Raw genomic sequence first — 12,768 nt, forward strand, 5'->3', positions numbered from 1 at the left:
GTTAGTAAGTAACACTGTCTGTGTTAACATGCGCCAGCCGTGGTTAGTAAGTAACACTGTCTGTGTTAACATGCGCCAGTCATGGTTAGTACGTAACACTGTCTGTGTTAACATGCGCCAGCTGTGGTTAGTAAGTAACACTGTCTGTGTTAACATGCGCCAGTCATGGTTAGTAAGTAACACTGTCTGTGTTTACATCCACATTGAATTCTCCCTTTAGTAAGTAACACTGTCTGTGTAACATGCGCCAGCCGTGGTGTAAATCCACATTGAATTCTTCCTTTAGTAAGTAACACTGTCTGTGTTAACATGCGCCAGTCGGGGTTTAAATCCACATTGAATTCTCCCTTTAGTAAGTAACGCTGTCTGTGTTAACATGCGCCAGCCGTGGTTTAAATCCACATTGAATTCTCCCTTTAGTAAGTAACACTGTCTGTGTTAACATGGGCCTGCCGTGGTTAGTAAGTAACACTGTCTGTGTTAACATGCGCCAGCTGTGGTTAGTAAGTAACACTGTCTGTGTTAACATGCGCCAGCCATGGTTAGTAAGTAACACTGTCTGTGTTAACATGCGCCAGCCGTGGTTAGTAAGTAACACTGTCTGTGTTAACATGCACCAGCCGTGGTTAGTAAGTAACACTGTCTGTGTTAACATGTGCCAACTGTGGTTAGTAAGTAACACTGTCTGTGTTAACATGCGCCAGCCATGGTTAGTAAGTAACACTGTCTGTGTTAACATGCGCCAGCCGTGGTTAGTAAGTAACACTGTCTGTGTTAACATGCGCCATCCATGGTTAGTAAGTAAAACTGTCTGTGTTAACATGCGCCAGCCGTGGTTAGTAAGTAACACTGTCTGTGTTAACATGCGCCAGCCGTGGTTAGTAAGTAACACTGTCTGTGTTAACATGCGCCAGCCGTGGTTAGTAAGTAACACTGTCTGTGTTAACATGCGCCAGCCGTGGTTAGTAAGTAACACTGTCTGTGTTAACATGCGCCAGCCGTGGTTAGTAAGTAACACTGTCTGTGTTAACATGCGCCAGCCGTAGTTAGTAAGTAACACTGTCTGTGTTAACATGCGCCAGCCGTGGTTTAAATCCACATTGAATTCTCCCTTTAGTAAGTAACACTGTCTGTGTTAACATGCGCCAGCCGTGGTTAGTAAGTAACACTGTCTGTGTTAACATGCGCCAGCTGTGGTTTAAATGCACATTTTGGATTTAGGTTATTCCAGGCACTGATCCAGATGGTGCCAAGGAGAGCAGCTGTTATGTTCCGACTCCCAGAAATGTCTAAGTGTGAATTTAAATGTTGCAAACCGATTCACGACAAGGTGGCCAGATGTTCTGTCGGTTGAAATGACCCTGGATTTGCCAAGTTTGCTGAATTGTTATTAACATACTTCATATGATTTTGTTCTTGTATGTGTCTGGCATTGGGTTGGCTGTGGTTGTAAAAAAGACATGAGTTTTATTCAGTAACAATGTTTGGGACAATCTGAGCCGACATGTTTAGCAATTTACATTTAAAGACTGTTGCGAGTAATGTATCGCTAAATAAACATCTTAATAACGCATCAGCTTGCAAATAAGTAAAATGCTGTATAGATGGTAAAATAAATAAATTATAGATACAACAATATTGTCATTCTGCTTGATATCATAGAATTACATACAGTAAATGGTTAATTACATTGATAAGAGGAATTTCTAGCTTTAAATCGAATACCTTTTTGTTTTAACTGCAGTCATTATCCACTATAACAGCGACACAGTGTTCGTGTGCCGGGTAAATTAATACAGAGATTGCTGAATTTGGGTGAATTTATTTTAACCTTTCAGGAACTTTCTAAGTGGCATTTGTGTTGCCAAATTGCTCATTTTTACTGCGCATCGAATTGCTTCCCATGTAATTTATGCGCTCGCGTGTGAAACCGGTTAATTAATCTGTATTACATGTGCGGTATTTCCCATGATTGGTTCATTGTTTCCACACTAGAAGCACATCAATCCTACAAATGGAGAGAAGCTCCTTGGAACCACGTACCACAGAATGCGGAATACGTAGCAATCCCAAAAATCTGGCGATTGGACTACCCTGTGTGAATCGGTGGTTTATGAAGGAATAATTAATTGATGGGTATTTTGTGACCTTTGTGTTAATGAATCCCTCACGTGTTTCTGTCTTTCAATTCAATTTAAATCAAGTTCATAAAACGTACATTAAAATCAGGAACCTGCATAATTTTCATCAAAAGAAAAAACTGGGTGCGTTAATTTCTTCCACTTCATGTGAATTTCATTAACAAACTATTACAGTTCGAAAACGATGAAGACTTATAGCAACAATCAAAAGCATTTATTATTCTTCACGCTTTGAGTACTTGTATATTTGAAATAAAGCACTAAAAAGGTTCGGTTAATTTCGCCAGAGTTTGAAACTGCAAATTAAAACTAACTGACAATTGGGGCATTAGTGGCACGTTAATTTAGCGTGTGTGTAATAGCTTTTCTTGTCGCATTCGTTGCACACACTATTTACATTTTTTTAAAATGCCTTTTTAATTGATTAAGATAAATGTAGTTTAGGAATGAGTGTTTTTTTCGTATATTATCGAGAACGAGCGCGATTGCTGAGAATTTTCTTTAATATAGCCAGCTAATTGCACCTTTAATTCCGTGTTAACGACGCTAATTTTTTATAATTCAGAAACGTTCTATAGGTAAGGCTGCTAATTACCAGCCTTTTTTTCACATTAAAAAGGAACAATTTAATAGTTAAATAAAGCTACCTATTCATTTTACTTTTATTTTTCTCTTTTCTTTTTTTTTTTCTTTTAATTTGGATTTTAAAATGAATCTTGCAGAGCCTGGCATTCAATGCAAATGAATGAGTCACATGACTTCTTGCTCACACTCTGGCAGAGCAACACGTTATTCTGACCTTTTAGAGGAAAGAAAGTCTAGCGTGAAGCCTGATTGCTAACTAGTTGCCTGACTTTCCTTTGTAAACATGTTCCCTGCACTGAGGCTGTGTTTGTATGTGGCCATCAATAAACAGGAAAACGGTTAAATTCACAAACCTTTTGTATTTATTGACCTTTTGGGAAAAATGTAGATGCATTGAGATTGGCTGCAAAGATTGAGTTAGTTTCAGTGTTCTTAATGTGGATCAATCAGCAGGAACATTTCATTCATTTACACGGTAACTGCTTACTTCTACAATACTGCTCCAAAGTTAGATTACATTTTTTTTTTTTTTTTTTTATAAATTCTTTATTTATAGTATTTCAATATTTCGTTTAGCGAAAGCAGGGATTACAGAATAAAGAAAGGGACGTGGGTACATTTCAGGAAAAAATATAGTATCATTGGTATGAAAATTGAAAAGCGTGTCATTTGAGTGTACTTCAGATTACATCTGTGCAGGTAATTCAAACTTCGAAGCATACCAAAGGCACAAATGAATGCAGGTACAAATAGGTATATTGATTACACTAAGAGACAACACAGCTGTGGAAGTTAGATCATTTTTAACTGTAAAACTTTGTGTTTCCTGCCTTATGGCAATTACTGAGCCAGGTATTTATGAAATATTTATATTCTTGTGGCAAGAGTCCCACAAAGACAATTTATACATTTTCTGCAAAAAATATTCATGTGTTCCTAGTTTTTGTGCCATTGTGTTAAAGAAAGTTCATTGTCCATTTGTTGGCCTTTTATTGCACATTTCTAAAAGGTTTCATTTTTTTTTTTTTTCTTTAGCGCACAGAAAGTCGATGTCAGTTATTCTAGTTTACGATACAACCCTGACTGGAAGAGAAATCAGAGTTTGGAAGACATTTCTGCTTCATTACAGGAGCTAGAGGATTTCTCTGATGATTCCTTGTCAGGATATGATTCAACCCCCGAGGAGCCATCACTAAGGAAACTGGAGAGACGAGTGAAACAGACGGATAAACTATCCACGGATCATAAGGTTATCGGTTCCTCACACAAAAATAAAGCCCCTCTGGACACCGCCACAGAGCACAATAAAGATTCTTCTGTAGCAGTGCCTTCACATGGTACACGGGAAATCCCAGCCATGAATGAGAATAACAAAAACCAACTGGGAAAGTCAAAAAACTCACAAAAGGACTTAATTGAAAAGAACAAGCATACTTTAGGGGTGCGCGGTCCCAAGGCACATTCATACCTAGATATTCACAAGAAGAAAGCAGACGAACAGATGCCAACTAAGGTAGGCAGTGTGACGTTGGGTATTTTCTCTGGCACCCTCGGAACACGGAGCTCCAGCTGGTTAGGAGTGCCAAGGTTGGATCACTAAAACAAACTGAAAATATAATAAAACTGAGAATGGGCAGAAACCTAATAGTTTGCCATCTGCTTAGCCCCCGCTCAGATTACACGCAGGTTTTACTTACCTTGTGTCGTGAGAAGCCAGACATGCTGGATATTAGACCGATCCCACTGACAAAGACTGGAAGGTCTCAGACCTGTCTTTGTTCCGGGGGGGGGTTGCGTACAACACTTCATGGCAAGTGTGGTAGGTTTCCCCCCCCCCCCAAGAGATGGAACACTGCTGGTGGGGGGAGTAATAGGGGAAGCCAGTGACGTGATTGTATCACTGGTTACACCCAAAGGGTTGAACTGTCACAGAAAAGGGGGTATGTCCGCCAGAATTACTGGCAGGTCAGGTGGTCTGTCAATCATGTTGGCTAGCCCACTAAGGGCTGGTCAATGCAAAGAATACTGTTTCAATCTCTGCTATTACCTGGTACCATGCTATGCATGTTTGGGACAATTACATAGTTACAGGGATGACAGGACAGACCCAAATATTAGGACTGTCCCACTGAATTCAAGATGATTGGGATGCATGGGTAGGTATATGGAATCACTTTTCAGCAGACATTGAAGAGGTTAATACAGTAAGGAAATATTGTGTAGGCACCGAACTGAAAGGGGGTTAAATACATGGACTCACCCTTCAGCGGAGCTGGTAAAGGTTTAAAGCGTAGAGTGGGGTAGAACTGAGACATCCAGAGCTAGGACCTAAAAAATGTTAAGACTTAAGAAATAGAATAGGTAGAAAACTAGACAGAATAGTGCGCCCAAAAATGTCCGCCTGGATTACACAGCTGCCCTTTATAATAAAAGCAGCTCCAATAATGAAGGGAATCATTGTATTGCTTCCATTTCCCTCGAATTAAGCTCTAAAAATGAATATTGAAAGCACGACGCGGTGCAGGTATTGACAAACTGGATGTAATTACTTGCAGTAAGTGGACTGATTAAAATTGAAATAATTACACAGTCAGTGGCTGAATTATTGAATATAACCGCAAATCCAAGAGAAGAAAAGAGATTTATGTGCAAAGACCAGAAGGGAACAGGAATCCATCTAAAGGTACACGTACAACTTTACCATTATTATGGCATAGATTGCTAGCTCAGTGGGTCACATTGTAACTACTGTATGACGAATAGCACTTTCTGACCTGGGCTAGATTAAGAGCCCATTGGGCTTGGTGCTGATGATTACGATGGGCCTAATTACTGAATTTTATTGACAAAAAACAGCCTTTGCTCCCGGGGGTCCTGTATCTGGTGGAGGTGGTGCTGGAGGGAAAATCACTGGATGCAGCTATAAGAAAATGCATACCCTATGCTAATCTCTCTCTTTCATCTCTTAACCAAATACATAACCCCATAACAGCACCGTCCAGTGAAGTGGGATTTCGAAAACGGGGTAAACGGTGGGACACTGACGCGAATCATGCAGTCTGCACCGCCCAGTGTTAGAGAGACCAAAGCAGCAACAGCATTTACACAGTGCACAAACTTAGCTTTACCTGAACTAATTTATAGTCAACCAGTCCACATACATTTTGATCCCCCACATCCCCTATAAATTCCCATACGTAATTCCTTCTGCACAAAGCAAGTGCATTTGAAGAGTAGTAAAAAAATATTTTTGATTTTTTTAAATCAATGGGCCTGGAGCTTCAACTCCATCAGCCTCTATGTTAATCCGGCCCAATTTCATCCTACAATAGAGGGGATTGTGATCTGTTATTTACCTTTCTCCTTGCCAAAGCTTTACATTAATAAATAAACGATATGTTATTATATATCATTAGCAAGAAATGTTAATTTATCTCAATTACAACCCACCATTAATAGCAGACATGATAATTATGAACTGCAGCCCCTATAAGGATACCTGCTCTTTCCTGAGTCTTGCACCAGTTGTAAAACAACTTATACATTTATGAAACAAGACAAAATGTGAAGCCAATTTGGAAGATGCCACCAGTTGCAGAGTGAGTTCTAAATACAACAGAAAAAGAAGTGAAAACATATTCGGTATGTTTTAAAAATGGGGATTTATAAGATAGCAATAAAACAATGAAAGCTTTTGTTCCCATTTTTAGTGCGTTCTCTATGTAAACTTTATACGACTATATGATCATATTATCAAAACAGGAGCGATTTAGCAAGGACGTTTAGTCTATAAAAACCGTCTGTCTGTCTCCTCCCCAACATGCAGAGGGCGTTCGTGTGAATTTATTATCCGGAAATGCCATTTATATCGCTAGGTGAATTACAAATGTTTTAGAAATTCCCTTTATCCGCAAACAAAAAAACAACATGTTTTCAATCTACAAAATAGGAAGAAACGTTGAATGACATCTTCTAATTCCTGCATTATCTGCCAATTTATCCAGCCGCAGATATTATGCCAATTGTGTAAAAGCATAATTGTTTTTAGATATGCTGCTTTCACATTCGGAGGTAGTTATGGTTTTTTTTTATGCGTGTTATTTTGCTTGTTATATTCTCTCTAATATTAACTTTTTAGTGTTTTCTTATTCTCTAAGAAGAATCCTGTGTGTTTCTTTGAGAGAAATGGAGCTAGATGCCCAATCTAGTTCAGCTGTCCTCCGAGAGAGTTGCTTTCTTACCTATAAACCATTACTTCAAAGGAAGGAACATAATGTACAGTTTTCTAATGGCACTAGAGTTGCTCCACTCAGACTGCGCGCACCGTAGCCGGCCTCACTGTAAACACCTAATCATGATTGTGTGCGCTTCTACAATAGCAGCCAAATGCAATTCGAGGAGCTCAGTCCTTTGAAGTCCCTGCAGCGAAGGCCGGTTTCCTAGTCTCACATAATGACGGGGTATGATTGCTGTCTTTGTTGTACCTTTTCTGTAGAGAAGCAATTATAGGCCTCAATTTAACAGAAAAAGACATTACACAGCTTATGTTGCTCAAAATGCAATTTCATTTGATCATTTTCTCAATTTGATTGGTATTAATAGAATAGTTCACAAAAAGATGCAGCCAGAGGTTGTGTCCTGTTCCACTTTCAAAGGGATAATGTGGAAGTATGCCTCGCCGAGTGAACCAGCTCCGCTCTGATACCATGTGTTTTCCAAAACAAGATAACCAGGAGAAGGCAAAAAGCAGGCGAACGGATGAGTTGTTTCCTATTTTTACAGAGTTGTAGGTGTTTACCACGGAGAAAAAACAGTTAACTATCAAATAATGAATCATTTCTGACACAACACTTTTGCTACCCTCTGTTTAATTTGATGGGTTCATATTATGTATCACGGCTGATGTTGTTAGTAATTATTGCGATTTAGCGCGCCTGTAGACTCGGTTGTTGTTTTTTTATCTTTTGTTTTTGTAAAGTGCTGCAAAGTTTACTCTTTGGCTGAAATCCATTGTGTGAGATAAAAGAATCGTCTGATCGTCTGTGTCTCCTTAATATCATTGATGACAATAAATGCTAATATCGGTCCGACTGCGCACCCTTCTCGTCAGCTTACGGCTCCATTATCCGACCAAACACTTTCTGATTCAGTAGGACGACTGCCTTCAGACCTCAATTAGCACAACAGGCTGTCCACATTAGAAGCACTTTAAACTCTTTGTAGGAGAAAATCAAGCATTATTTTAAATACCAAATTTGGAAACGGCTGCGTCTGAATGCTACATAATCAATGTGTATGATACAATAGGTCACGGAGAGAGGAAAACGGATCCAACAAGCATTGCGCAGGAAGTTCTATGTACTTAGTATGGATCGTGGTTTAGAGAATTAAATGTTTTCATTTAAATAAAAATCCCACTTGGACGAATTCAGGAATAGCAGCATTGGGGACCTGGTTTGGGGCTACCCTACCCAACTGCCGTGCGAGCCTGTATAGTGACAAGATAGGGCAAAAATAATATCAGGGACTCTCGCACGGATCACGATGACACCAATTTCTATCTACAGATATTTTAGGCAGAGATGTAGTGTAGCAAGCCTAGCTCTATGTCTTGAATACATTGTACTTTGGCAACCCATTGTACAGCGCTACGGAATCTGATGGCGCTATATAAATAATAAAATAATAATAATAATTGTGATCCATGGGAAGTTGTGTTATGACGTCATTACCCAGCATGGCTCTGCGTCACTTCGGGCCAATGGACAGGACTGGAAGAGATCAGTGTAGGCCGAAACTCAGATCGCCTTCCTCTCGTTTGCATGACTTGCCTTGTGGGAGCTATGGAGTCCAATAATACGCCACTATGACCATCTGAACGGAAGGATCATTGTGTATATAGAACTACTTAATGCAATAAAAACCTAAAGAGTAATTAAAAAGAAATTTAATTTTATTTTTTATATTTGTTTCCACTGAGGAAAATAAATTTCATGTAACATGGAAAGTTTCCATTTTGCCTCAGTTTTGTTTTTCCCCTCTACCTGTTTGGTTGATTTCTGTCTTTATCCAAATTAATGCATTTTAAAGTATAACTGCTACTGTAGCCTGCTGAGAGCTCTTTGCAGTGGCCTTTGTTCTCAGGAACCATTGACGAATGAATGGCAGAGAGTATGGCAGGCCCTCGGCGGGAAGCTGCGGCCAGGATAGCACTCAATAAGCAGGCGGTGTGCCAGACAGAGTAAATGCTATCACTCGATGGCCTGGATAGTTCTGTCTTCTCAAAATAACATTTCAGTTGTGTTTAAAAAGTGAATGCATAATGATTCTGATCTTTTATAAAATCGAACCTTTTTATCGAGAGCTCCTGAGGAAGAGAGACACATTATTCAGTGCATCATGAACCCTAGAATTCTGAGTTTAGGACATCCTTTCCTTATTGATAGACCATGGCAGAACGTAGTTAAAGTCAATTTCTGATGTTCGTCTCAGCAAATTCGATTCAGTCTCCATCTTGTATGTACGTAGTGGGGAATTACGATGAAGCATAAACATAATTAACCCCATTCAACCTCCCCCCAATAACGACAGACAACGTGGTATGGATGAACAGGCCACAGCATTTATTATAACATAAATAAATTACTGTATAACACACCCATAACTCCATATATTAAACTCTTCTTTCTGTAACGAAATTGTTAGCAACAAAACATAACATATATATATATAAATAACAACTCAACATACAGTGCTATACAGAGAAGCCCCCGTCCTTGCCAATAAAAACCTGCAGTGGCTCCTAAACACCACTGCCTCTCACCTCCCCCCGTCATAAAAAACATAATCCAATGCCTGCCATCAGCCGACCTTATCCACGCTCGATGGGCACGAGACCTCAGGCAACCTAAAGTTAAACCTTTTGAAGCAGGGGAGGCTGAGACCTGTAAACATGAGGAACTTATTCCATCCTTAACATAACCACACTTAATTGGCAAGGACATACCCCCGACTCGCTGTGACTAACTAAACCTACGCGGGGTGGGCGGGCGGGAAGCTGTTCACTGGCCCGAATCCCAAGTGGCACTGAGGTAAGACCTCCCCCCTGCTAGCTCACATAGCCCTAACCCCCACCCACACAATACACCCACTATCAAAGACCCTCCCCTGCATCTATCCCCACACTCCTACATGTGCCCTTGTCCGCTTAGCTGCGCTATCTCCCCAGGGCCTTGTCGCCAACAGGCAACGTGACCACCAGTTCACTCATTTTTAAATGGTAGCGGCATCTAAAACCTGATTTTTCTGTTTCTCCAAGTTTCCAAGTCAGTCAACTTGTCACATTTTACCAGTCACAGTAGAGATCCCAGTATGTTTTCTGGTTTAATCAGATCTTGGGGCGCAATCTGCAGGTAATATGCGGCGTCCCTTGTCATGCGTATAACATGACATACACATATAGTATAATATACACATTGTGCTGGAATATGTGTGAAATCCCAATCCAGCCAGATGTATCTCCAGCCAGATGTATCTTCAGCCAGATGTATCTCCAGCCAGATGTAAGTGCACGTCATGTCGATATTAAACAAAGTCTTTGAGAAGTTAATATTTAAGGAAATTATAATTAGTTGTGGAAAGAAAACAGTTTAAACATCAGGATCAGAATGTTGATTTGTCCGTATGAGAAGATCACAGCAAGTTTAGAATTCTTAAATTGGAGAATTGTGCAAAAAAATAAACAGAACCATCGTAAGAGGTGTTTAGAGAATAATTGCAATGAATGTGATGGGGTATGTTATTAGGCTTTATTGATAGAAAATGATGCAATGGTGTCATAAATGCTAATAATGCAGAATTTCAAGCACATTCAGGTCCAAATCTATGTCACCACGTAACAAATGATAGCTCTTCCAGCATAGTTCTGTTATACAAACTGTAAGCAGGCCTTCATTTGGAATTGGGTCAATGTATTTTCAGAGAGGGGACAGTGCTGCTAGAGTCATGTCTTTCTTTTACTTAGGTCAATTAGAAATGTACTTTGGGATCTAATTTTGTTTGGGTTTTATTGTCACGCATCACCTTTAGGAGAGGGTACAAAAGCCAACATGACATAAAACATTGCGTAATAGTACTGCACTTTTCCAAACATCCTATTTTCAGTCGATGGACACAGTTACTTCAATAAGCCGTTGTAATTTCAGTTATTAATGCTGAGAACATGTCATTAATCTGCACAATGCTTTACAAACGCTAGCATGTATCTATTTTAGGATCAGAAGAAAGAACTTGAATCAATAAGGAAAATATCAAGTCACTCTGTCACTGGCAGACAGCTAAAAGTAAAATGTCCAGCTTCCGAACAATCTGAAGACACAGAAAGTTTGAGCACAAGTTTTTCCACAAATATGTCTGATAGAAATGCGTCAGGACCTCAGCGCTATCCTGAGAATAGGACTGAATTATCTAGTAAACACCAGGCAAGCGAAAGCACTTCTTCCTTTGGTTTTATAGACTTAAATGCTTATTCATATGAGGAACTGCATGGTGTGAATTATAATTCTGAAGCCCAACCCCCGAGGTACTCCTTGCCAAGAGAGAATCAGAGTTTACTTTACCATCAGACTATTTCCAATCCACAAAGTCATATCTTTCTCAGGTAAGAATTCAATTGTGTAGTGCTGTTATTTTATGTTGGAAAATTAAAAGGAAATAATGGATTTTTTTTGCCAATGTTTAAAAAGAGTAGTTGAGTAATCCATTGTAGGATTTTAATGGGCTCTGAATGAAAATACAAGTAATTAATTTAATTCTGTATAATTTACGGTAAATAATTCTGTATTTGTGTTTCCATTATTTAATTTAGATAAATTACTGTGATGCAAAGTCTTGTATAGCTATAATGTTAATGACTTGTAATCTCCCAATCTCACAACCTACTGTCTGTTCCTTCCTTTCGGTATGGTCCCCTGTGCTATTAGGTCCCCTATTTTTATACTGCCCCCCAAAGCTGTCCTTGCCCCTCTTTATACTGCCTCCCAGGCTATTATCTGCCCTCCAACTTCTCTTTGGGCTCTGTTACCCAGTGATGATGAGACGTGATCGTTAATGGTTATTCATTCTTGATTGGTTATTTTATTCTACATCCTTGCTCATGAATGTCCAATATCCAAGTCTGATAGTCCGATACCTGTATAACCCTTCATTGTTATTTACTATGAATGTGTGCGCTGTGGGAGATAATATCTGAGTCGTAAGTTAATTAAGATGGAAATGTCTTTTCTTTCAATGAACAGATTGATCGACTCTTTGTCAGCCATCATTGATTCCTGCCTATTGTCCGCGGGCCTTGTTCCTTGTCCTGTCTAAGATCAGTTGTCTTCGTTCTTTGTGTTTCTCCTTTCTTATATTTTTGGGTGACTGGTTACTTAAATAAAAGCAGAAAGGTTTTTCTCTGCCCCAATGCCAATTAGTGAAAATACAGAAAACAATCTGAAAGAATAGTCAGAAAAAAAATCGAACCCAAGGATTTACATTACCAACATGGGATTAGTGAAAGGCAGAAATAAAAACAAACAACCTGTTCATACATGATGTGTACCTTTTAATATTCATACTGCTTTTTTAGTAGAAGGACATGTAACCTCACCTTTTTACTGTATTAATAAAACTCACTTTTTTTTTTTAAAGGCATTTTCATCCTGGACCGGAGATGGACTTGGAACCATTCTTACAAAACCCTGCAAACAGTAATTCCGAATTCCAAAACCTGGGGCACGATAAGAATATTCAAAGACATGGACAGAGGGAGGGGAGCACATCGTACACCCATGCACTGAGCCCCCCATTACATGGATCTAGTGGCTCCTCTCTGATTGACACTGAAAGCGAAGGATACGTTAACAGTAGCGACTCCGTCTCAGAGTCTGATCCACATCACATACCCAGGAATAAGTCGATGGACAAAGCAGAGACACAGGTAGGGAAGGAAGGGGACCCCAACAATTACCAGAAAAATGTACAATGCAGTACAATACCATAC

The 12,768-nt window shown here is 39.5% G+C and overlaps 1 protein-coding gene across 1 annotated transcript in view; it reads left to right on the top strand.

The window, feature by feature from the left end:
* Positions 1–12,768, top strand: part of JHY (junctional cadherin complex regulator) — a 64,691-nt gene that overhangs the window by 29,519 nt on the left and 22,404 nt on the right. The window contains exons 3-5 of the mRNA XM_063437026.1: positions 3,762–4,239; positions 11,000–11,385; positions 12,417–12,705. Coding sequence (XP_063293096.1) covers positions 3,762–4,239; positions 11,000–11,385; positions 12,417–12,705 — 1,153 coding nt within the window. The remainder of the gene's footprint in view (positions 1–3,761; positions 4,240–10,999; positions 11,386–12,416; positions 12,706–12,768) is intronic.

The sequence above is a fragment of the Pelobates fuscus genome, chromosome 11, assembly GCF_036172605.1.
Source record: "Pelobates fuscus isolate aPelFus1 chromosome 11, aPelFus1.pri, whole genome shotgun sequence".
In the NCBI taxonomy this organism is placed as follows: domain Eukaryota; kingdom Metazoa; phylum Chordata; class Amphibia; order Anura; family Pelobatidae; genus Pelobates; species Pelobates fuscus.